Source organism: Chanodichthys erythropterus, chromosome 13 (genome assembly GCF_024489055.1).
Source record: "Chanodichthys erythropterus isolate Z2021 chromosome 13, ASM2448905v1, whole genome shotgun sequence".
Lineage (NCBI taxonomy): Eukaryota > Metazoa > Chordata > Actinopteri > Cypriniformes > Xenocyprididae > Chanodichthys > Chanodichthys erythropterus.
In genome coordinates this window covers 50,846,907-50,874,229 of record NC_090233.1, presented here as the reverse complement: position 1 = coordinate 50,874,229, position 27,323 = coordinate 50,846,907, and the positions used below count along the sequence as shown (strand labels likewise).

Genomic DNA, 27,323 nt, shown 5'->3' with positions numbered 1-27,323 from the left:
TATATTATATTTTATATTATATTATATTTATGATATGATATGATATGATATGATATGATATGATATGATATGATATGATATGATATGATATGATATGATATGATATGATATGATATGATATGATATGATATGATATGATATTATATTATATTTCACAGTTGTTGAAGTTAAATGAACAGGTATTTTGCACAGTATTTATTCCAGTTCACAAAAAAAACTGTAAATCTGTGTAGATGAATCCTGCTCTAGTGAAATATATAATTTTTGACCCTGTCATCTCAATCTCTTTAAGATTAATTTTCTTTGCATTATTAAACTGGGATGAAGCACAAAGGCATGTAATGACATTTCAGGAGACTGCTGGAGCGTGAACTACATTAAACCAGGGACTTGAAGAGCCAATACAGTGGCAAAATCTAGTGAACAATATCCTTATGCAGAATGTAAAGCGTCATGCTCTAGTGATCAAGGCAGCTCAGCAGGTTTTGGAACGGAGCTGAAGTGTGTGTGTAGTGCATCTGAGTGTAAATGACTCGACTTGGGCAGTTTGTCATCGGAACTGATCAAAAGCAAGTGACGCCCATCAATGCTTTTCCCTTTTATAGACCTGTGTGTGAGAGACAACATAAACTGTTGTAATGTCTGGTGAAGTGATTTCACATACTAATATAATGCAATTGCACCATTAGCCGTGCTTTACTGTTGCCATGGTGACACGGAGAGGATAGTTGTGTTAAATGAGGGAAACTCTGCAAACCTTGTTGTAATTGCTATCCATCATATAGGAATTAAATACAATAATTAGTTGTTTTTTCACCCCCACAATTTACTACTTTAGCAATATCATTGCTGAGTACAAATGACATGATGAAAATTGTAGCTAGTAAAGTGATCTATTACATTTCACATTTAAGGTAAAAAAGACTGATTGCTTTTAAATTACTTTTGACCTAACGAGTTTATCACATTGATTTGAATAGGGTAATTTTGTACCATTAAAAAAATACAAAGCGAAAGAAGAAAAATAGTTGAAAATTTATCATCAACAACATGAAGTACATTAAAGGAAGGAGCTGCAAAAAGTTTTTAAGTTGATAAAGTTAATAACTAAGCAATAATTAATTGTTCATTGTAAATTAAAGTAATAATTAATTAAAACATACAATTAAAATAAATAATTTTGTATTTATTTATTTTGAAAAATAAATAATTTTGTATTTTAAAATGTAATATGATCTAATTAAAAGTATTTATTTTTTATTCTGATTACATAGTCCAGAAACATAAGTATACATGTGTGTGTGTGTGTGTATATATATATATATATATATATATATATATATATATATATATATATATATATATATATATATATATATATATATATATATATATATATATATATATATATATATATAGTATAGTATAGTATAGTATAGTATAGTATAGTATAGTATAGTAATCAATTCTGTGCAGCAAGGCACATTAAATTGATCATTAGTGACACTAAAGACATTTATAATTTCATTGTTTCCACAATAATATGAAGCAGCACAACTGTTTTCAACATTGATAATAATCATAAATGTTTCTTGAGCAGCAAATCATCATATTAGAATGATTTCTGAAGGATCATGTGACACTGAAGACTGGAGTAATGATGCTGAAAATTCAGCTTTGATCACAAGAATAAATTACACTTTACAATATATTCACATAGAAAACAGTTATTTTAAAGTGTACTAATATTTCACATTTTTACTGTTTTTACTGTATTTTTGATTAGATAAATGCAGCCTTGGTGAGCGATGAAGCGTTAGCGTTACTCAGTGTCACGAGAACATTTCATTTGATCCCACATATATTAGCAGCAACACATTAAACAGTTTTGTTCTCATAAAAGAGCGTTAAAATGTACTCAGACAGACGTCAGTCTCGTCACCTGTTTCAGAAGAAGCTGATATGTCAGTGTTCAATCTATCAGAGTTTATGAAGGTGAAATGTTTTTTTCTCATCTTGTCCTTGCAGAAGTTGGCAGCCGAGTGTCAGAGCGCGGGATACAGCGGCACTTTGATCCCGTACAAGTGTGATCTGTGCAACGAAGAAGAGATTCTGTCCATGTTTTCCGCAATTAAGACGTTGCATCAGGGAGTGGACGTGTGCATCAACAACGCCGGTCTGGCTCACAACGAACCATTGCTCAGTGGAAGGACAGAGGGCTGGAGGAATATGATCGATGTAAGTTTAAAACTTTGAAGCCCCAAAAGTGACTGATTTGAAGACTTGCAGTATTAGAATCTGCTAAATATCTTGGTTTTGGAACAAATGCTTTTATGCATCATTTTTGCATCCTCAACCTCTTCAACCCACCTTTTTAAACACTTCATGGAGTGCAGTTAAATGGACGGCTGTGGGCTCTCAAAAACCACTTAATTTAATTTGTTTACTGCAGTTCTGATTAAAACTACCTTAAATGCATTGAAAGTCACTTTGGATAAAAGCATCTTCTAAATGCATAGATGCAACAACTATAACACTGAGAGCACTATGACACTGGTGCATCACCTGTCAGATACTGTAGGAAAGAGAATTTTTAATTTCTGTTTACTTATATGTGGAAGTGTGAGTTTGCATTGATTATCTTTCTTTCATTTTTAGATGTGTCATAGTCTTTTCCTCTCTCCTTTTGTCAGTAAAGGGTTAGTTCACCCAAAAATGAATGTCATTTATTACTCACCCTCATGCCGTTTCACACCCGTAAGACCTTCGTTCATCTTCAGAACACAAATTAAGATATTTTTGATGAAATACGATGGCTCAGTGAGGCCTGCATAGCCAGCAATGACATTTTCTCTTTCAAGATCAATTAATGTACTAAAAACATATTTAAATCAGTTCATGCGAGTACAGTGGTTCAATATTAATATTATAAAGCAACAAAAATATTTTGGTGCGCCAGAAAAACAAAATACAGTGGTATGCGAAAGTTTGGGAACCCCTCACAGAATCTGTGAAAATGTTAATAATTTTAACAAAATAAGAGAGATCATACAAAATGCATGTTATTTTTTATTTAGTACTGTCCTGAGTAAGATATTTTACATAAAAGATGTTTACACATAATCCACAAGACAAAAAAGTAGCTGAATTTATTAAAATATCTCCACGACTGTTTTTATGTTTTGTGATGGTTGTTCATGAGTCTCTTGTTTGTTCTGAGCAGTTAAACTGAGCTCTGTTCTTCAGAAAAATCCTCCAGCTCCTGTAGATTCTTCAGTTTTCAAGCATTTTTTGCATATTTGAACCGGGTGTGTCTCATACGTCCTGAAAAGTGAAGCTGCGGGCTCTTTGATCGCCCCCTGGAGGCTGGATGCAGTACAGGTCATAAACCCCGCCCTCTCAATGCAGTCGAATGAGAAAACTTAAAAATAAATTCTGCTTCAAATAAAACTTTCTGAAAGATGGTTTTGGTCATTTAAGGTAGCTGTCATCACGCTGATATATATTCAATTGTTCGTTTTTGTGATGATTTAGATTTTAGCTAGCACTTTGATGCTATAAAAACGGGGCGTGTCGTCATTGATTCGAAGTTGATTGACAGCTTGTCTGAGGACTGTCGGAGCTTCGAGGGGAGATTGAAGATGTATTAACTAACTATTAATTTTCGATTTCTGTGTTTTTTAACACCAACAAAATGAGTTGTTCAGCAGTAAACTGTACTAACCGACCTACAGGATCTGACGGATCACTGAACCTTTTTCTGTAACATTAAATATGGGTGTTATAAGCTAATTAATAAATGTTATTAGTTAAGATAACACACCTAATGTTAACAATGTCGGGAAAAAGCAGGTGATCATTATCTGGCAGTTATTATTTTTATGGGTATAAAATAATAATTAGCAGGACAAAACTAATGATAGCTTACAGCAATCGATCTCCTGTAACATTAGTTTTACTTGATTTAAAATGGCAGGACCGTTTCTGACGATTCAGAGTTGTTTCTAGTTGCATATTATATTGAGTTTATCTACTGAATTTGCTGTTTCAAAAATGTTATCGCTGTAGAAACCGAATAGCTTATTATTTTATAGGTAGAATTTTAAATTGTGTATAATTTTTATAGTCTATTTAAAATACATGAATGATGACGCAGTCGTCTGGGCAGAAGTTTGATACCGCGACTCCGCCTCCGGCTCAACTGACGGTTCCTTCTGCGCATGCCCAGGCTCCAAACTTTATCTTCTGTTGATTCCAAAGGGAAGTACTAAATGAAAAAAAAAAAAATTCAACAAAATAAGAAAAATTTGGACTTCTTCATCCTGTTCAAATGTTTTCACCCCTCGACTCTTAATGCATCGTGTTTCCTTCTGGAGCATCAGTGAATGTTTGAACCTTTTCTAATAGTTGTGTTTGAGTTCCTCAGTTGTCCTCAGTGTGAAAAGATGAATCTCAAAATCATTCAGTCACTGCTGGAAAGGGTTCAAATATGCAAAAGATGCTGGAAATCTGAAGAATCTGCAGGAGCTGGAGGATTTTTCTGAAGAACAGAGCTCAGTTTAACTGCTCAGAACAAACAAGAGACTCATGAACAACCATCACAAAACACACAAACAGTCGTGGATCATCAGGTAACCACACACAGTATTGAGAATCAATGCTTCACATACCTTTGAACTGGGTCATTTTAATAAATTCAGCTACTTTTTTGTCTTGTGGATTATGTGTAAACATCTTTTATGTAAAATATCTTACTCAAGACAGTACTAAACAAAAAATAACGTGCATTTTGTATGATCTCTCTTATTTTATTAAAATTATTCACATTTTCACAGATTCTGCAAGGGGTTCCCAAACTTTCGCATATCACTGTAAGGACTTATTTAGTGATGGCCGATTTCAAAACACTGCTTCAGGAAGCTTCGGAGCGTTATGAATCTTTTATGTTGAATCATGATTCAGATCGCATGTCAAACCACCAAACTGCTGAAATCACGTGACTTTGGTGCTCCGAACCGCTGATTCGACACAAAAGATTAATTTTGCTCCGAAGCTTCCTGAAGCAGTGTTTTGAAATCGGCCATCACTATACAAGTCGTTATTTAGTTTTTTTGGGCGCACCAAAAATATTCTCGTCGCTTTATAATATTAATATTGAACCACTGTACTCACATGAACTGATTTAAATATGTTTTTAGTACATTATTATTCTTTATTATAAAGATAACTTAAATCTTTTTTCCTCTGATTCCTTGGCTCAAATCGATTCGATTGCACCCTATGAAACCGCCATTTTAAATTTTTCCGAAAATACCTAGGCCGTTGCTCCGATTTTCATGAAAATTGAACCAGATCATCTTCAGACCATGCCGACAAGTTATGGAATTCAAGTCGATTAGTCAAACCACTTTCAGACAAACAAATTTTACGCAGCGCTTGCAAAAATAGATGTAAAGCTGTATCTCCGTGACACTTTATCATATTCAAACCAAACTTGGTACATGTCATCATAAGCATGACCTGAGGTCACATGCAGCGTTTCAGTGCAGCACCACCTACTGGTCTGGAGAAACAAAAAAAAAACAATATTTTTGCTTATAACTTAAGAATGGTTTGTCCAAAAATCATTAAATTCTGAGTCAAATGATATCCAATTTTCCCATATCAGCCATTTTGGCTGTCGGCCATTTTGATCAAAAATGCTGTATTTTATGAACACATTAGTGTATCATTACGAAACTTGGTATGGGTCTTCAGCACCATGCCCTGACAGTACACAAACAGTTTTGGAGCAGCACCACCTTTTGGTCAAAAGTTATAATGAAATTTACAAAAATGCTAATAACTTTTGAATATATTAACCTATTTTTATTATCTTCAGACCATGCCGACAAAAAATTATGGATTTCAAGTCGATATGTCCAACCATTTTCATATACCGCACCAACAAATCTGAGGCGTGATGCAAAACTGACACTTGAATCTGTATCTCTGCAATCCTTTGACAAATTGACATCAAACTTTGTCACTTCACTCTGATCATACAACATCAATTTGGTCACAGCACCACCTATTGGTCGACAGTGATAAACATTTCAGTCACTAATGGCTGTATCTGTTTTTTCCGTCAATTTGCCTAAAATTATATTAAAATGTCATTACTTGTTGTTGCAGCTGGTCCGATGCTCCCAGCCATGTTGGAATGGCTTATTGTGCTCTTTGTGCTTGGCCCCGATAACTGTATATTTTCTTAATTGTTTTTATGATTAATTCAAAAGGATTTAACTTTCATTGCATTTCAAGGCATTTATCAGTTCATGCATTCTCAGGGAATCTAACTCATGACTTTGGTGTTGGTGCCATACTTCATCGTTTGAGCAACAGGGATGATTTTAGGGTAAAATATTATCTGGATCTTTATCATACTTCCATTCATTCACCATGTGCAGGTAAACGTACTCGCTCTGGCCATCTGCACGCGTGAGGCCTACCAGTCCATGAAGGAGAGAAATGTGGATGACGGACACATCATCAACATCAACAGGTACTGCAGTCCTGCTTCACTTCACTGTATGTTTGAGCCATAGACTGTAAAAAAAGATGGACGATGCATCTAAACTTCATTCAACTGTAAAAAAAAAAATTAAGCCAAAATATCCCAGAAATGGTTGTTGCTGATTACGTCATTCAAAGTGGAGCTCCCGCAGACTCGTTTGCAAGCACAGCTGTCAATCATGACGTTACACCACAGTTGTATAGCATCAAATAACCAACTAAAACCAAACTTACTGGAAAAACGAACACTTGAACCTGCATCTGTTTGATAAGAACTACCTAAAATGACAGAATACATCTTTGGAAATAAATCATTTGAAGTGTAATTGGATTTTTTTGGAGATGGCGGGGTTTATGACCTATAATGAAGCAGCCACCAGGGGGTGATCAAACTGCTTTGGCTTCACTTTTCAGGACCTTTTACAGCAGAATTGCCTTCTTTAGTCTTGATGTACACACACACACACACACACACACTCACCTGAGGCTGTTCTTCTCATCTTCTCTCGCCAGTATGGGAGGTCACAGGATGGTGCCCAGCGCTGACGAACACTTTTACTGTGCCACTAAATACGCTGTGACCGCTATGACAGAAGGACTGAGACAGGAGCTACGGGAGGCCAAAACACACATCCGAGCCACAGTGAGCCCACACACACACACACACACACCCACACACATATATGTTTGCTTTTGTGAATTGTGGGGACTCTCCATAGGTATAATGGTTTTTATACTGTACAAACCATATTTTCTATCGCCCTACACCTAAACCTACCCATCACAGGAAACTGTGCACATTTTTACTTTCTCACAAAAACTCATTCTGTTAAGCCTTTTGAGAAATGAGGACATGGGGTAATGTCCTCATAAGTCACCCTCTCCTTGTAATACCTATGTCATACCCATGTCATTGTACACATTTGTGTCCTGAGGGGGGAATTAAATATTTTTAAAATGACTATTACTAAGTCGAGTCACAGATATATTTATTAACCTATCACTTTTCCTTTTCCCCAGTCTATCTCACCTGGAATAGTGGAAACTGAATTTGCCTTCCGGCATCACAACAGCGATCCAGAGAGAGCTGCGGCTGTGTATGAAAGTATAAAGGTAAAGAGACGGCGTGTGTGTGACGTGTCTCTTCATACGTGTGTAACCGCATCATGGTTGTTTGTCTTCCACAGTGTCTGAAAGCAGAAGACATCGCCAGTGCCGTCACATACGTCCTGAGCGCGCCTGCTCATGTTCAAGTGAGTCCACGATACATATATATATATATATACTCCCAACACAAAGTTTGGAATAATTAAGTCTCCTCTGCTCACCAAGACTGCATTTATTTGATCTAAAATACAGTAAAAATGTGAAATATTTTTACAATTTAAAATAGCTGATTTCTATGTAAATATATTTTAAAATGTAATTTATTTCTGTGATCAAAGCTGAATTTTCAGCATCATTTCTCCAGTCTTCAGTGTCACATGATCCTTCAAAAATCATTCTGATATGCTGATTTGATGATCAAGAAACATCAGTGATGAAAACAGTTGATATTTTTGCAGAAACCGTGATATATTTATTTTTTCAGGATTCTTTGATGAATAGAAAGTTCAAAAGAACAGCATTTATTAGAAATAGAATAATTTAATAAATGCCTTTATTTTCAAAATTATTTGCAAATAATTGCAAATAGTTAAAACTTTGCTATGATTTTTTCTATTATTATTATTTTAGTCTTTAAATCTTACATGCATTTGTTTGTGTTAAAACTGTGTAATTCAAATAGATAGAAGATTTATATGCAATTCAAATGCATATTTTGAACCTGTATGATCATTATGACTGCTGTTGTGCAGATCTTCAGATAAATCAAATCAGAGCACTATCACACTCTTCACCTGCTGATCGATAATCTCTCAGCCATCTGAGAAGTTTTTACATCTGTCAAACTGAATAAACGCGTTACTCTCTATCTATTCCCCCCTCTCTCTCTCTCGCAGATCGGCGACGTGCAGATGCGGCCGGTGGAGCAAGTGTCGTAGGAACGGATCGGGAATGGGAAGTCATGCAGTGGGAGAGCAGAGTCAACACAAGCGGTGACTGGCGACACCTGCTGGACAAAACATGTATAACACCTCGTTTTAAAGAACTGATTGAAGGGAATTGGTTTGGGTTTGCAGATCGGATCGGATCTGAGAACGCGGCGATCCGACGCGACGCTCGGGCGGTCAGAAGCGAGCCGGAGAGCACCATTACCTCCGTTTAAATTTACAGATGTACACGGTCTGCTGCTGTCTCAAATATAAGGGGAAACTTTCAGCCTTTTACAAAACACAACGCGGGAAACTGGAACAAAAGAACGAAGATGTGTTTCTGTTTGAAACGGAGACGCTATGCCATAAATTGCACATCATTTTGGTCTTTTTTTTATTTTTTAGGTCATATTGCATATCTGTTTTGAGAATGTGATGATATGAAACACTGTCGCTCGGTGCCGGTTGAGGTGATGTTAATTACTGTATTAATTTGAAGTATTCTAACTTGAATTGTATGTAGATGTGGCTCTTATACCGTATTTACCGTGGTTTGGATCCCGCTACTGTACCGTGCGTTCCTTTTGAAGCGGCGAAGCTTCACTGGCCGCACTTTTATGAAATCAAGCGCATGATTTTCATAAGGGAGAAACCTGTTTGACTGAAGTCACACTCCGAATCAGGAACCTGATAAATGTTGGTTTTTACACTGAACTTTAAATGAATGAAAGGTCTGACACTGGCTTCTTTCATAGGGAAAACGAGTATGGAAACACTGTAGTGAGTACTTGAAATGAAATAATACTTGATATAATCTGTTCTTACTGATGATTATTATTATTATTGGTTATGGATAAATTCCTTTCCTTTTCACTGTATGTCACCTCTACATCTCAAAACAACCCAAAACTTGATCTTTTCTGTTGAATGTTGTTTATATTTGGGAAACTATACCCTTCATTTAACCATTCGTAGCTTAAATTAAATATGAAATAAATAAAATTCAATAGGCTATTTGAATTTCACGAAACCTGGCCAGTTCACATTCGACTGAAAAGTCTTTGACGTTATTTTTTTGACATTTTCAATTTCACCTCCAGTTCTCATTACCATAACCCCAAAAAGTATTTATAAATCATGGTGGTAAGTTGTAATACTTTAAAACAATCACTTAATGTGTGTAATTGCCATTAAAATAATGTCAAAAGGAAAAATCTTTATGCTCCAAAAAGGCTTGATTTTTATTTTATTTTGGTTTTAGGGTGAAATGTAACCTGGACATGTTTCCGTGATATTCGCCACTTAAATCTTTACAGCAGGGTGGGAACAAAGAACAAAGTCTTAATCCGAAGGTATTCTGAAATGTCCCTCTGTTATGATGTATAAATCCACATGAACTCTTGCCAATGTTAACGGTATTTGGTTTGTATATTTTTAGCATGAATTAATTATGAATTCGCATGAATGTCAGCTTTTAACACTTATAAAAACTGAAGATGTACAAAATAAGGAACTTTTACTGTAAAGAAGTGCAAAAGGGCCAGTCGTTGAACATTGAGGGTGAAGTTCACTGCATGGACCCTGAGGGAGTGTTTTATCATCAATCATCACGCCCATAAAGGTTACAAAACGCCTGCTAATGAGAATAAAAACATAATGGGCACAAGAAATGACTCATTCTTTTTCTTGCTTTTGTCTCTAAAACAGAAAATTCAAATTTTATTGATGTCAACATGAAATTCCATTACAATGTTTTGTAATGCACTACAGTAAATTGTGAAAGACCTTGTTTTTTTCCAGAGGAATCTTGAATCTTGTTCAAGAATCTCAGACAACTGTAGATATTAACTCTTTCGCCACCAGACAAACTATATTTACTCTTTCCCCACCAGACAAACTGAAGATATTAACTCTTTTCCCACCAGACAAACTCAAGATATTAACTCTTTTCCTGTTAGACAAACTATAGATATTAACTATTTCCCACCAGACAAACTATAGATATTAACTCTTTTCCTGTTAGACAAACTATAGATATTAACTATTTCCCACCAGGCAAACTATAGATATTAACTCTTTCCCTGCCAGAAAAACTACAGATATTAACTCTTTCACTGCCAGGCAAACTATAGATATTAACTCTTTCCCTGCCAGGCAAACTATAGATATTAACTCTTTCCCTGCCAGGCAAACTATAGATATTAACTCTTTCCCTGCCAGAAAAACTACAGATATTAACTCTTTCACTGCCAGGCAAACTATAGATATTAACTCTTTCCCTGCCAGACAAACTATAGATATTAACTCTTTTCCTGTTAGACAAACTATAGATATTAACTATTTCCCACCAGGCAAACTATAGATATTAACTCTTTCCCTGCCAGAAAAACTACAGATATTAACTCTTTCACTGCCAGGCAAACTATAGATATTAACTCTTTCCCTGCCAGACAAACTGTAGATATTAACTCTTTCACTGCCAGGTAAACTATAGATATTAACTCTTTCCCTGCCAGACAAACTATAGATATTAACTATTTCCCTGCCAGACAAACTATAGATATTAACTATTTCCCACCAGGCAAACTATAGATATTAACTCTTTCCCTGCCAGAAAAACTACAGATATTAACTATTTCCCACCAGACAAACTATAGATATTAACTCTTTCCCGTTAGACAAACTATAGATATTAACTTTTTCCCACCAGACAAACTTTAGATATTTACTCTTTCCCCACAAGACAAACTTTAGATATTAACTCTATAGATATTAACTTTTTCCCACCAGACAAACTATAGATATTAACTCTTTCCCTGCCAGAAAAACTATAGATATTAACTTTTTCCCACCAGACAAACTATAGATATTTGCTCTTTCCCCACAAGACAATCTGTAGATATTTACTCTATAGATATTAACTTTTTCCCACCAGACAAACTATAGATATTAACTCTTTCCCTGCCAGACAAACTATAGATATTAACTCTTTCCCTGCCAGACAAACTATAGATATTAACTATTTCCCACCAGACAAACTATAGATATTAACTCTTTCCCTGCCAGACAAACTATAGATATTAACTCTTTCCCTGCCAGACAAACTATAGATATTAACTCTTTTCCTGCCAGAAAAACTACAGATATTAACTATTTCCCACCAGACAAACTATAGATATTAACTCTTTCCCTGCCAGAAAAACTATAGATATTAACTTTTTCCCACCAGACAAACTATAGATATTTGCTCTTTCCCCACAAGACAATCTGTAGATATTTACTCTATAGATATTAACTCTTTCCCTGCCAGACAAACTATAGATATTAACTCTTTCCCTGCCAGAAAAACTACAGATATTAACTTTTTCCCACCAGACAAACTATAGATATTAACTCTTTCCCTGCCAGACAAACTATAGATATTAACTCTTTCCCTGCCAGACAAACTATAGATATTAACTCTTTCCCTGCCAGGCAAACTATAGATATTAACTCTTTCCCTGCCAGACAAACTATAGATATTAACTCTTTCCCTGCCAGACAAACTATAGATATTAACTCTTTCCCTGCCAGGCAAACTATAGATATTAACTCTTTCCCTGCCAGACAAACTATAGATATTAACTCTTTCCCTGCCAGACAAACTATAGATATTAACTCTTTCCCTGCCAGGCAAACTATAGATATTAACTTTTTCCCACCAGACAAACTTTAGATATTTACTCTTTCCCCACAAGACAAACTTTAGATATTAACTCTATAGATATTAACTTTTTCCCACCAGAAAAACTTTAGATATTAACTCTTTCCCTGCCAGACAAACTGTAGATATTATTTTTTTCCCTCCAGACAAACTATATATATTAACTCTTTTTCCTCCAGACAAACTGTAGATATTAACTCTTTCCCAGCAAAACTGTAGATATTAAGTCTTTTCCCACCAGCATTTTTCATCATTTTCACAACACTTTCACAGCCTCCAGAATATTTTGTTGTATGTAATCTCTGAGTATACAATATAAAAAAAGGATATTATTCTAGCTTTATGCATTCTTTTTTATCAACAATGTGGGTAAGTTTCATAAAAAAAAAAATAAAATAAAAAAACCCCCACTTCAAACACAAAGCTGAGAAAATTGTACTTTTGTCAAATACTTTGTCTTGGTTGAATTCACAACAATGATCAAAACATAGATTTCTTCTTAATGGGTTTTTATTTGGTAACATTTGGCAGTTTTGATTTATATACTGTTTAATGTGTGTTAGCAATGCTCCTATCACTTGTTTCTGCTTCTTTCAGAAGATGCGCAATAGCGCCCCTTACCATATAACAGTGAAAACATGGATTGCCAGAAAGTTCCGTCAATGGCAGGAAAAGAGTTAAACCCAAAATAGGTTGCTTCTGTCATAGTTGATATGAATATACTTGTTGAAACTAACATTTTGGGCCAATATTTCAGACAGATCCTCACTGATCCAGTAAATGGTCCTCAGGCACGTTCACTGGATTTGATCAGTCTGTAGTCCAGTGATCCAGTGGCAGGTTCGATAGCAGTTCATAAATTAGTCAGGATTGGTGGTTTATCAGAGCTGATGATGGTGATGTTGGGGATCACCTCCATAATGGATCCTTTCTGCTGGTAATACGGGATCTCTGAGTCCTCCTCCAGAGAAAATGGTGTGATGGACTTTTTTAATTTCTGAAACAAAAGAGAAGCACAAATCTGTATCTTTACCAATCTAGTGCTGATGGGCTTCTACATGAAAGAAACAGAAAAGTTTATTATAATTTCATTTCAGATACTTTCCCACATTATACTGGGAAAAAGAATGAACCCAAGGATTTACTTTAAACAATTTTCACTTATTAATTACAAAGAAATAATACATTGAATTAAACATAAAATTTTGATGTAGAAGGACTGAAACACACTGTAAAAAATGAATGTAATTTTAACGGTAAAATATTGTAAAAATGCTACGGGAAAAAAATTGTAAATAGGTTAACAGTAAGTCCCTGTACTATATACAGGGAAAAAACTGTAAAATCACTTAAGTGAAATAGAACAAAACAATGTATAATTTACAGACAAAAACTGTAAACAGATATTTCCACAATTCCCTATTTGACACTCCACATTTGAAAGTATTTTGTTTAAATAACAAAAACTATTAAGAAACATGATTATCAGTTAGGGTTTTATGTTACATCTTCTGTTGTTTAATGAATGCTTATTGAATTATGTAAGGATTGTGGGTTACCATGATGGTGTTTTGCATTTGCGTGAATGGCTCTTTGCTCCTTCTTATATTAGTATATACTTCAGCTCGTGGACAAGCTACTTGTGATGAACTCTGATTCTTCATGTGGCTTTCTCTTTTACCACCTGCATTATTATGTGGTTGTCAGTATATATTAAAGATACAAAACAGATTTTAGTAGTAGTGTGCATTGTTGAATTTACTGGTTTACATGAACATTTTTTTGCTTGTAAATTACAGTTTTATACTGTAAATGTGTTTACAGTTTTTCTGTATTTTTTACAAAATTATTCTGGCAACCACATCTGGCAAAATTATTTTGTAAAAACTACATAATTTTCTTTACAGTGCAGTATTTTCTTGTTAAATGGACTCCTGTAGTCTGACTTCAAAAATTTTTTTTTTTTTTTTTTTTACTGTATAGGCCCAAATATTCTTAAACTATTAACTTCAATCTTTCCTTTTAAAATTTTGGAGACAGTAAGGTTTTTTTTTTTTTTTTTTCTTGCATTATTGATCAAAAGTTCTTTAGAACTTTCTATTCATCAAAGAATCCTGAAAAACTGTATCACGGTTTCCACACAAATATGAAGCAGCACAACTGTAGATCTGTAGAGACTTCTTTCAAAAACATTAAAAAGTCTTGCCGATTCCAAACCTTTTGATGGTGGTGTAAATAAATGTTTCCAACCAAAAACCCATGATATTTCCCTTTCAAAGCATAAACGGAGAGGCCGTTCAGCACCTGAATGAAAGATCCGGGCAGAACCCAGAGTGTGTGCACAGCCGCTAGAGGAATCCAGATGATGGACGCCAAAGCGATGAACCAGCCGACTGCCTGAGCCCACGGTGGATAGACGTAATCCTCATAACGAGCTGGTTTAAACTGAATCACTGAGAACACCAGGATAACCTGGAGACACGAAAACACCTTTCAATTCTAACACCAGTCCATTATGGGATTTCAAACCTACCATTGTATCAGTAATGGTGTATCGCACTCACGGTTATCAAAACAGGACAAATGACCCACCAGCAGATCCTGAAGAAAATGTTGGGTCTTTTTCCCGTCATCTCTATTAAATTACTGGACAGACGGTTTACACCTATTAAAACAGTGGTATTTTACTATTTTGTTTCATGCTTGTTTTATTTACAACTTCGAAAAATAATTTTTTTGACATTGTGGAAATGAATGACACAACATCTGGAGAAATCAAAACTCGAATCGCTCAGATGTTTCTCTCTCACCATAGATCCAACAAACACCAACCACCTCAAAAAATGCCAGGAACATAATGGACACGATAGCAGTGTAATGATCCATCAGCTGGAACACATAGATCCCCACCTGAATCAAAAGATCAGCATTATCAGGTTCATTAACTTTATCAGACATACATCTGAACTTTTTCATAATACAGCCCTGCTTTACAGCCATAATTGCATCTGTAATCTTTTTCAATTATTAATATAATTGAAAGATAATCATAATCAATACATTAGTAAAGCTCTTTTGTGGTTAAAATGCATAAAAAAGCAGTTCAAACATACAGTAGTGGCCAAAAGTGATGGAAAACTGCAATCCTTTATTTAAATATATATCAAAGATTTTGTAAGCATATAGTTGTGCTTTGCATCAATTTGTTTTATTTGAGATTCCGCAAAAAAGTATAAACACATACAAAAATTAGAGAACAAACAAAATATTAATAACAGATTATGTTGTATAGACAATGTATGCTTTTTCCTGTCAGTGTTTTGTTTTTCTATGTATTTTACCTTCACCAAGTTTTTTTCTTCCCTCATATTTATATTTAAAAAAATATTTATAGGGTCATTAAGAACAAATATATCACTTTTGGCCACTGCTGTGAATGCAAACACTTAATATCACTGCATTAGAAAATAAATCTCAGTGCAAGTGTCATTTATTCTAAAGAAATATAGTAATTAAGCACAATGACATTGAGACCCAGTGAACAGGAAACGTTGTGACAACTTTGCCGTTCTGACAAGGTTCTCTCAAAGTCATGAACAAATGTTCTTGCCGTAACCATAATAGAATGTGCATTCACACTTATCTGGCCTTTAACAATGTTCTCAAAAATAGCACAAAAAAACCATTTATATATCGTTCATGGAGCGTTTTTTTTTTTTTTTTTTTAAATGTTTTAGTTGGATGTTCCTCTAACGTTTTTTAAATGTTACTTCTTGTTTCAGACGATTCAGAGAACATTCAAAAGTAATGTTCCATTAATGTTTGAAGAATGATAAAATGGAACGCTTCCTTAACGTTCGCATAACCAAGAAAAAATGTTTTTAGAACATTTAAAAACTTCATTTTCAAAGAACATTCCAAAATGTTTTCAAAACATAATGGGAACATTAGCACAGCATTCTTAGAACATATTTTTGGTAGCTGGCCAGATATTTTGACACTTAAGTCACATTTTTCAAGTATTTTCGTGTATTAATAGCTTTTGTATTGCCAATGTGTGAACAGCTTGTAACAAAACGTAAAAAATTAGACCTTCCACTACTTTCTAGGTTGTATAGGAAAAGCCTATAGACTGATTTAGGACTCGGGACATTTTAGCCGGGAAAAATCAAAGGATGTGTCGTTTACACATGCTCTCTTCTGTTCAATGACACATGGAACGAATGCTTATACAATGTTCAGGATAAAATACTGAAAGAGCCGTTCTGTACTGTAATGTTATTGCGTGCAGAGAACAGGGATTATAGTCTCACATGTCAGATCTATATAGTCTATAGTCTCAAATATACTTATATAATCATACGATCATAACCTCATCTGTCCACGGTGAATCTCAGAGCTGGTTCAAACATATCCACATCACTATGATCAGATGCTTTCTGAACGGCTGTTTTCTCACCGGTGGCATTTTTGTTGTCTATTTTATTTATTAAGAGGAAGGAGCAGCACATATTCACATATTCATCTAAACGTTGCTCTCAACAGTGCGGACGGCGTCGGGAAACAATGAGCCACTGGCTGCAGTTCGCTTAACGGCCACTGGTGTCGCTAATAAAAAGGGTTTCTGAATTCTACATATAGCCTCTTTGATGTTAGAATAAAAGCTAAGAATAAAATGAAAGTGATCATGTAACCTGCATGACATTAGGAATGCCCAGAAGGAAGGCCGCACTGCAGACTACGAGCACAAGAAACTCCTTGTGTTTGAGGTACTTCAGTATGGGTTTACTGAAACTGTCCAGCAGACTGGTCACCATCACCTCCACCATGGCAAACTACAGAGCAACAACACAACAGCAGAAGGTAAAGTTTAACAGTGTGTTAGCTGCGATTTCTGTGAAACGATTCAAACAGCATCACTCCTGCAAACATTCCTGCACGTGTTGCTTAATGTTTTATCATGATAGTGAATGAACAGCTCAAATTTTATGAATTATACATCACAGATTTAACAGTTTTAGCTTTGATCTCTCTTCAGTCATGATATAATCCTCATAAAGACATGTCCAGGTTCATCTCACTCCATAATAAATAATATTTTTGCATAAAAAAGAAGTCTGATCGGATTTTTCTTCTTCTTCTTCTGAAATAAGTTCTTGAAATGTTTGTGAGATTCACCCCAAATTATTATTATTATTATTTCATAAGCAATGTTTAATTAATGAAAATAAAAGCAGATAATGTGAACTCAGATCTTGTTATGTATATACACCTTGACTTTACTTTTTACAATAATAATTCATTATAGGAACTGACTTTAACATCATATATTAGCCTAATATAACACAGGACTGCACAGTGTTGTGTTGGCCACATTAACTGAGTATGGGTTGGTTCAAATGAAGGGCGAGTGTTGTCATTATACCTGACTGTCGAGTCCGAGGCAGAGTAACATGAAAAAGAAGAGAAAGGCCCACAGAGGAGCAACGGGCATCGTCACAAAGGCTTGTGGGTAAACCACAAACACCAGACCTGGACCTGCATGGGGAATAATCATGAGACACACCATGCAAACATTATGAAAAACAATAAAATTAAAGTAATCGACACTGAAATAACCCACCGTCCACTGCGATTTCACTGACTGGCACATTCTGAAGGTGCGACATGTAGCCAAATGCAGAAAAAATGACAAATCCAGCGAAAATACTAGTCAAGGAATTTATGATGGAAATGGTCAGAGTGTCTCTACCGTGACGGGAATAAAAAATGAGGAATATGTTAGTGAAAATCGTCATGAGTGTTTTATTTCTCTCTGCACATTGAGCTCTGATGGCATATCACTAAATACATGGCAGTATAAATTCATTAGAGCAATGAATTCATTATCACAGTGATCTTTGCTCTGGAGAGATATACACAAATACAACTAGATTTATATAACTTCTCGTGCAGGAAAGTAGATTAGAGATGGTATGTTGTATGCAACAAAATTTTATTCTAAAGTCTACACAGTATTTAAACTATAGATGATAACTAATCTTACTTGAGGACGTTGTTGTTGTAGTTGTTGTAGCTGGCCATCGCCATCAGAGAGCCGAAGCCGATCCCAATGGAGTTAAAGATTTGAGCTGCTGCATTAATCCATACCTAAACACACACATTCCACAGTGTTAATATGAAACACAGCGAAACAAACATTACGTATAACTGAATGACAATAAACACAGCAGCATTTTATCAAGAACTGCACACACAAACTCGTCAGCAGCTTTCATTTCTTAAAGGATTAGTTCACTTTCAAATTAAAATTTCCTGATCATTTACTCACCCCCATGTTATCCAAGATGTTCATGTCCTTCTTTCTTCAGTCGAAAAGAAATGAAGGTTTTTGATGAAAACATTCGAGGATTTTTTATTAAATTACAGTTTCAGTGCAGCTTCAAAGAGCTCTACATGATCCCAGACGAGGAATAAGAGTCTGATCTAGAGAAACCATCGCCCATTTTTTTCTAAAAATAAATTAAAAGTTTATACGTTTTAACCATAAATGCTCATCTTGAACTAGCTCTCTACTTCTTCTCTATTAGAATTCCGGCAGTGTAGACACTGCTAAGTGTATTACTGCCCTCCTCAGGTCAAAGTTTGAACTAAATTGTCATATACAATATGCTAGTGCAAGTACATAGTTCAAACTTTGACCTGTGGAGGGCAGTAATACACTTAGCAGTGTCTACACTGCTGGAATTCTAATAGAGAAGAAGAAGAGAGCTAGTTCAAGATGAGAATTTATGGTTAAATTGGATAATTTTTTTTTTTTTTTTAAGAAAATGGGCGATGGTTTCTCTAGATAAGACTCTTTTTCCTCGTCTGGGATCATGTAGAACTCTTTGAAGCTGCACTGAAACTGTAATTTTGACCTTCAACCGTTTGGGCTCCATTGAAGTCCACTATATGGAGAAAAATCCTTGAATGTTTTCATCAAAAACTTAATTTCTTTTCAACTGAAGAATGAAAGACATGAACATCCTGGATGACATGGGGGTGAGTAAATTATCAGGAAATTTTAATTTGAAAGTGAACTAATCCTTTAATCACTTCTTTACCATCATTACGTTTTTCATTAGGGCTGCCAAACGTAACACATTAAAAGAACTATTTAACTTTTTGTTATTGTTGTTAAAAATTAAAGAAAGTTGAATAATAAGTCAATACATCATCAAAGTACACCTTCTTCCAATGTTCTTCTAATGAATTACACCTTGTTTTTGTCTGATAGGGTAAGCCTATATACCTGACGGATGGATTTTGGGGGAAGTTGCATGCATACATCACTCACCAGTATGGAAGCTTGTTTCTGCCACGGATTAAAAAATAATTGCGGCTTTTTATCTTACAGTTCAAACTTTTTTTCTCACAATTGCGAGTATCTCGCAATTCTGACTTTTTTTCTCACAATTGCAAGATATAAACTCGCAATTGCGAGTTATAAGCACAATTCTCAGGAAAAAAGACTATTTTGTCAGTTGACAAAGCTGACTATAGTTGTCACAACAAGCGATGAAGATAGTTTATTACCCACCTCCACATTAAGGAGCTTGTCCCACTCGGGTATGATGAAGAATCGGATGCCGTCTATGGCTCCTGGCAGCTGCACATTATTGATGAGCAGAGCCAGAAGAATCACGTATGGAAACAGAGCAGTGAAGTACACAACCTGTGACACACAAACATGAACTTACAATACGTGTATATGGAAAATCTGAAAAAATTTAAAAGGATGATAATTAAGGATAGGGTAGGACAGTGATGATGGTGAGTTTAACTGTCATTAAAATAATGTAGGCCTAATGCAAAAATAGCATTACAGTACATGACAATGATTGATGTTTTCAATATGTTCATGTCTTGCTGAACTTGCATTAATATGGTATTAGCATGGTTTTTAGGAGATTGTAACATGATAATACCATGGTGTTCTTTGAAAAGCCTTGAGATAACACATAAATGGGTGAATCTCACAACAACAACAAAATATAATAAAAATTAAAAAAGAGAAATTATATTTTGCTTAAATATTTTTTTGTGTTAAACATAGATACATGAACTTATGCAGAAATCAGTATGTGAACATGATCTGTGTTGGGGAAAGTAACTTTTATGCATTACAATATTGCGTTACTCCCTAAAGTAACACAATATTGTGAATAAGTAATGTGTAACTTTACTTTTGCGTTACTTTTTCTCACCTGGGCTGAGCTGGCATGCTTGCTTGTTTTTTAATAACAAAAAAAAAAAAGTTCTGTCTTGGCAAATGTAAAGGCCCTTTCACACCAAGGGCCAGATTTACTAACAGTTTTTTACCAGTGTAAACCCTCTTTTGGCGTTAAAAAACTACTGTCAGGATTTACTAAGGATACGCAGTGCTAAAAAGGGGTGGACATTATCGCCTTTGCATTTCCCTTTCAGATGAAAAATGTATGGGAGGAGAGTATTTAAATGAATCATGCAGGGTGATTTACTAAGGTTTGAGCTAGTCAATTTACTGGTATTTGCGCCATTATTTACCACCCAAAAAAAAAGCATGTGTTAATCCAGGCGCTACTTTGTGCTGCTCTTGATTGCGTTGGTCATTATGCAAATGATCTGGCTGCATCTGTGTTCTTTAATTTGCATGTCGTTAGAAGATCACGCTCAGAACTCTCCACTCCCATCTGCGCTTTTTTGGAATTACGCTCTCCTGCTAATTTGCCCTGTTTAGTAAATCTGGCCCCAAAAGTGAAATGAATAAGCCTGAAGGAAATGCAAATTCACTCCTGTACAGTAGAGGGCGCAACTCAAACAAACCTTTTAGTTCAACACTCTTCAGCAATAAAATAAGAAACACGAATGTGATTTTTGTTATTACTTTGGTTGAATTGGATCATTAAAGGTCAGCAGCAAAGATGTTGGTTAAAAAAGTGAGATTAAATACATAAAGTATATTTGTGTTATTTAACATATTTAGTTATTTTGAGTTTGCATTTCACTGTTTTTATTCGTTTTGAGGAATTCTTATCTTTTTTGTGCAAGTGAGATGCATTTAGTCTAGAACTACAATAACATCATGTTCACACACAGCGCACACAACACCTCGGCACTTACTCCCGATTCCTCTTAACATGAGGACAAGAGAGGTGTCAGTCAATAGAAGAGAAAACAAAGTAACTTGGGTTAATTTGCTATAAAAGTAATCCATTGCTTTACTACTTACTTGAAAAAAGTAATCTGATTACATAACTCGCGTTAATTGTAATGCTTTACAATGCACCGCATTCAGACCATGATGATGTCTGTTGTGTTGTTCTCCATCTGTTTATTTCTTACCTTCCCAGTAGATTTGACCCCTTTAAAGATGCAGAGGTAGACGAGGATCCAGGCCAGCAGCAGCAGGAGGAAAAGCTCCCATCTCAAGGTGCCCGTCTCCTCCACTCCGCTGGTCCTCTCCAGCACCTTAAAACTAACAGAGCCCCACACTCACACTGCAGTCAACACCATGACACTTCACTGTGACAAACCATGCAAGGCCGTAACCATGTCTTGAACATTTGGGGGGAACACTAAATGTGTGCATATTTTAAAATCTGCACAACTTCACTCTTTGTCTTAATCGTATGCTTAATGTGCTGTTACATTACATTCAGTTATGAATTACATAAATCAAAGCCTGTATTTACAATTCAAAACTGTGAAATTGGACAAAACATCCCTTATGAAAAAGAAGCACACTTCTGTATACTTTTAAAAAGAGTATTTAGTATGGAAACAATATACTTTTAAAGAATATGCTTAAGTTCAAACTGAATGTAATGTTTTTGACACTTATTTTAAATGCAATTAGTTAAAGTTTTGACCCACTTAAGCAGGATTTAAGTACATCTTTATATGAAATTTCATGAATATTTCTATTGTTTTTGAAATATGCTTAAACTGCAGAATGTACTGACAAGCATTTATGGCAAAATAAAATATACTTTGTCATTTCTATGACTTTTTTAAATAAATATTTAGATATATCTTATATATTTATAATTAAATATCTGTGACATTTTTAATGTTGTTGTTAAAATTTTGGACATTTATATTAATATATTAACTTTTTTTTAAATATACATTTTAAATGTAATTTCAAATAACACACTACAGTTAAAATTATAATCAAGTACTTCACATGTGCTTTAGTATGTTAGTGAACACAAGTGTGCTTTTTTTAAAGCACAACAAAAGATTATTAAAACATAATGTTTTAAAATATATACTTTAAAGTAAAACTTTTAATTTGACATCATTATTACAAAGTGCACTTCTTAAAAAAGTGTGTTAAGAAAGTGACTCTCTTCAGTCGTCAGTCCATTTATTTCATTAATATTATCTTATCTGCAACTGCAAGTGTAGTTTTTTTTTTTAATTATAAGATTATATAGTTTATATAAGATTAGCACACTTTTTCACAAGGGGTTAAGTAGTTTGCATCACTGGATATTATTGTTGGTCGTTTAACATTTCTATAGTAAAACATGTGTTAAAATGAAATGTTTAGCTACTTCTAGTAGGCTATATCATCTCATCTCGCACTGTTTCACCTTTAAAACTCAAGTGTCACTATTGGTTTTCATGCACAGGTTCTGTGAACAGTTCTTTGATTCGATTGGTCATCTCAATCATTTTGACATTGACGAGTGCTGTTACACCGCTGAGGCAGACCAGTCTAAAAATATAACTTTTAAAACTGTTTATCATCCCAAGGACAAACAAGAGCAGTGCATAATGGAGTGCAGAAGAGCAGAATCAATCGATTTGGCAATATTTGATGTTTTTTCTCGTGTCCTGTTTATTACCGTGAAGCTGCTTTGAAACAGTTCATATTAAGTACTATGGAAATAAAGGTGACTTGACTTTTTTCTATGGTGGTTACGGCCCTGAAATCAGTAACTTCACAAGAAGAGGGTATGAACACACTTGAAGAACTGCTGGCTGGCGGTGGAGGTCGAGGAGCTGTTGGTCACACGGTCGGTGCAGTTGGCTGTGTTCCATGTGTTGTTGCAGTTTTCCCAGAGCAGCTCGCTTCGAAATGAGCTGAACATGTAGTACAGCGCCCATGTGATAATTATATTATAGTATGTGCACATGATGAAGGAGATGGCCACTGTTGCCATGCCAACACCTGTATAGATTGAAGGTTACTAACCTTTAGTACTCAACCATATATTCTCATATCACCTTATCATTATCAGTGACAATTATATCTATATGAATCAACATTAACATTGCAATTAATCTCACAGATGTCATGTCATGATTATGCATGCATTAATGCACTTTAACCTTTCAGCAGGGGACAGGCTTTGGTCAGGGCCAGGACGGGCCCCCTCCTCAGGTACTGGCCCAGCGTCAGCTCCATGTGCAGCAGCGGGATCCCCAGCACCACCAGCATGAGCAGGTACGGCACCAGGAACGCTCCTGAGGATGTTAATAACCACAACTAGAGTTCACTGAAAGATGCACAGATGACCACATCCAGTTCAGTTCTACTATATCAAACAAAATCAGATGGTGATATAGAAAAACTTCTAAAATAAAAGCTCTCGGTCAGCTTGTGAATAATTGATTGGCGATTGAAACTTTTTCACTTCATAACTGTCACACAAAGTTTGTGTGATATCCACTGGCTCTCCTTCAAGGTTTAAAATGGAAATATTTTAAATATTGTGACGTGACATTTTTCTTTAACAACAATTGCTCGCAAAATGATGAACAATGATTCACATTTCTTGCGTGTTTTTTCTTGTGATGATAAAATTAAGTGAATTAATAAATAAATGAGTAAATAAACAAGTAACAAGCAAACTTAACCTCATTTGCTTAAAATTCCTGCAAATAATTTGCTGCTGCAGGTACAAAAAGACTCCTGATTTGTTTCTTACATATATATCTGTCATACACACACACACATATATATATATATATATATATATATGTATATATATATATATTTTTTTTCCTCATTAATGTACACACAACACCCCATATTTACAGAAAAACACATAATTGTTGACATTTTTGCAGATTTATTGAAAAAGAAAAACTGAAATATCACATGGTCTTAAGTATTCAGACCCTTTGCTGTGACACTCATATATTTAACTCAGGTGCTGTCCATTTCTTCTGATCATCCTTGAGATGGTTCTACACCTTCATTTGAGTCCAGCTGTGTTTGATTATACTGATTGGACTTGATTAGGAAAGCCACACACCTGTCTATATAAAGACCTTACAGCTCACAGTGCATGTCAGAGCAAATGAGAATCATGAGGTCAAAGGAACTGCCTGAAGAGCTCAGAGACAGAATTGTGGCAAGGCACAGATCTGGCCAAGGTTACAAAAAAATTTCTGCTGCACTTAAGGTTCCTAAGAGCACAGTGGCCTCCATAATCCTTAAATGGAAGATGTTTGGTATGACCAGAACCCTTCCAAGAGCTGGCCGTCCGACCAAACTGAGCTATCGGGGGAGAAGAGCCTTGGTGAGAGAGGTAAAGAAGAACCCAACGATTACTGTGGCTGAGCTCCAGAGATGCAGTCAGGAGATGGGAGAAAGTTGTAGAAAGTCAACCATCACTGCAGCCCTCCACCAGTCGGGGCTTTATGGCAGAGTGGCCCGACGGAAGCCTCTCCTCAGTGCAAGACACATGAAAGCCCGCATGGAGTTTGCCAAGATGGTGAGAAATAAGATTCTCTGGTCTGATGAGACCAAGATAGAACTTTTTGGCCTTAATTCTAAGCAGTATGTGTGGAGAAAACCAGGCACTGCTCATCACCTGTCCAATACAGTCCCAACAGTGAAGCATGGTGGTGGCAGCATCATGCTGTGGGGGTGTTTTTCAGCTGCAGGGACAGGACGACTGGTTGCAATTGAGGGAAAGATGAATGCGGCCAAGTACAGGGATATCCTGGACGAAAACCTTCTCCAGAGTGCTCAGGACCTCAGACTGAGCCGAAGGTTTACCTCCCAACAAGACAATGACCCTAAGCACACAGATAAAATAACGAAGGAGTGGCTTCACAACAACTCCGTGACTGTTCTTGAATGGCCCAACCAGAGCGCTGACTTAAACCCAATTGAGCATCTCTGGAGAGACCTAAAAATATCTTTCCACCATCCAACCTGACAGAACTGGAGAGGATCTGCAAGGAGGAATGGCAGAGGATCCCCAAATCCAGGTGTGAAAAACTTGTTGCATCTTTCCCAAAAAGACTCATGGCTGTATTAGATCAAAAGGGTGCTTCTACTAAATACTGAGCAAAGGGTCTGAATACTTAGGACCATGTGATATTTCAGTTTTTCTTTTTTAATAAATCTGAAAAAATGTCAACAATTCTGTGTTTTCCTGTCAATATGGGGTGCTGTGTGTACATTAATGAGGAAAAAAATTAACTTAAATGATTTTAGCAAATGGCTGCAATATAACAGAGTGAAAAATTTAAGGGGGTCTGAATACTTTCCATACCCACTGTATATATATATATACATACTACTGTTCAAAAGTTTGGGATCGGTAAGTATTTTTATGTTTTTAACACCAAGGCTGCATTTATTTAATTAAAAATACAGTAAAAACAGTAATATTGTGAAATATTCTTACAATGTAAAATATCTGTTTGTGAATATATTTTAAAATGTAATTTATGTAATCATTCTAATATGCTGATCTGCTGCTCAATAAACATTTATGATTATTATCAATGTTGAAAACAGTTGTGTACTTTTTTTTCAGGATTCTTTGATGAATAGAAAGTTCAGAAGAACAGCATTTATCTGAAATACAAAGCTTCTGTAGCATTATACACTACCGTTCAAAAGTTTGGGGTCAGTGAGAATTTTTATTTGTTTTTTTTGTTTTTTTTTTAAGAAATTAATACTTTTATTCAGCAAGGATGCATTAAATCAATCAAAAGTGGCAGTAAAGACATTTATAATGTTACAAAAGATTAGATTTCAGATAAACACTGATATTTTGAACTTTCTATTCATCAAATAATCCTGAAAAAAAAATATTGTACACAAATATTTTGTACAATTGTAAACAATAAATGTTTCTTGAGCAGCAGATCAGCATATTAGAATGATTTCTGAAGGATCATGTGACACTGAAGACTGGAGTAATGATGCTGAAAATTCAGCTTTGATCACAGGAATAAATTACATTTTACTATATTTTCAAATAGAAAAGTTATTTTAAAATGTAATAATATTTCATAATATTACTGTTTTTTTTTTTTTTTGCATTTTTAATCAAATAAATGATGAGCATAAGAGACTTCTTTTAAAAACATTAAAAATCTTACTGATCCCAAAATTATGAATGGCAGTGTGAATGTATTCTGAATGTTTAGTTATAAGTCTGCATATATAAATGTATAAATCTGAGAGGAATTGCTGTGTCATGGTTGATCTTACACACCACTGCAGTTACAGATAAACTCATGTGTCATTCTCTCTTTCTCACGTGTGGATGACTCTGTGGTTATTCTAACTTTTACAGTCTAAAAGGTAAAGGTGAAACTGTTAAATAACATCAAAAGATAACAAACTCTGCTGCCATATAAACATGTGCATTGTGCATTTTATAATGCCAGTTTTTCCAGACCAAAGGGCCAAATAAAATGATGTTTTGATAAATATCTTCATAAAATACCCTGGTACATGTCCAAAGAGACATGAGAGGAAAAACAACTTCCAACCGGTTTCATAGCCTGGACATGTTATACTGGTAGTGAGGAGCATTAGTTAAGTGAGGTGTCTTACCTCCACCGCTCCTGTAGCACAGGTATGGGAACCTCCAGATGTTCCCCAGTCCCACAGCACACCCGATCCCAGCCAGGGTGAACTCAATCTGCCTGCTCCATGTGGGTCTGCCGGCCTCCTCTTCCACCGCCATGCTCCTTCACAGGGATACGGTGGTGTGAAAGCAAACTGAGATTACGAGACACAG

The 27,323-nt window shown here is 35.3% G+C and overlaps 2 protein-coding genes across 2 annotated transcripts in view; one reads left to right on the top strand and one right to left on the bottom strand.

The window, feature by feature from the left end:
• dhrs11a (dehydrogenase/reductase 11a) overlaps positions 1-12,066 on the top strand; it is a 34,036-nt gene extending 21,970 nt beyond the window's left edge. Inside the window, exons 2-7 of the mRNA XM_067406332.1 lie at positions 2,029-2,238; positions 6,450-6,544; positions 7,069-7,198; positions 7,576-7,668; positions 7,743-7,808; positions 8,559-12,066. Coding sequence (XP_067262433.1) covers positions 2,029-2,238; positions 6,450-6,544; positions 7,069-7,198; positions 7,576-7,668; positions 7,743-7,808; positions 8,559-8,600 — 636 coding nt within the window. The 3' untranslated portion in view covers positions 8,601-12,066. The remainder of the gene's footprint in view (positions 1-2,028; positions 2,239-6,449; positions 6,545-7,068; positions 7,199-7,575; positions 7,669-7,742; positions 7,809-8,558) is intronic.
• A 28-nt stretch (positions 12,067-12,094) lies between these two features.
• si:ch211-283g2.1 (sodium- and chloride-dependent GABA transporter ine) lies at positions 12,095-27,323 on the bottom strand. Its single transcript, XM_067406331.1, has 13 exons — positions 27,137-27,323; positions 23,659-23,793; positions 23,293-23,497; positions 21,661-21,793; positions 19,877-20,011; positions 18,341-18,444; positions 17,918-18,042; positions 17,720-17,832; positions 16,989-17,129; positions 15,105-15,204; positions 14,859-14,959; positions 14,599-14,766; positions 12,095-13,291 (listed from the first exon to the last, which is right to left on the bottom strand). Exons 1-13 carry the CDS (start codon positions 27,267-27,269, stop codon positions 13,148-13,150), a joined length of 1,737 nt encoding a protein of 578 aa, XP_067262432.1. The 5' UTR covers positions 27,270-27,323; the 3' UTR covers positions 12,095-13,147.

Coding starts and splice junctions, on each gene's coding strand:
- si:ch211-283g2.1 (XM_067406331.1), bottom strand. CDS start 27,269: ATGGCGGTGGAAGAGGAGGCCGGCAGACCCACATGGAGCAGGCAGATT. Junction 14,767..14,858: donor TTTGTCCTGTTTTGATAACC/GTGAGTGCGATA, acceptor TCGTGTCTCCAG/GTTATCCTGGTGTTCTCAGT. Junction 13,292..14,598: donor TGCCCGGATCTTTCATTCAG/GTGCTGAACGGC, acceptor CTTTTGTTTCAG/AAATTAAAAAAGTCCATCAC.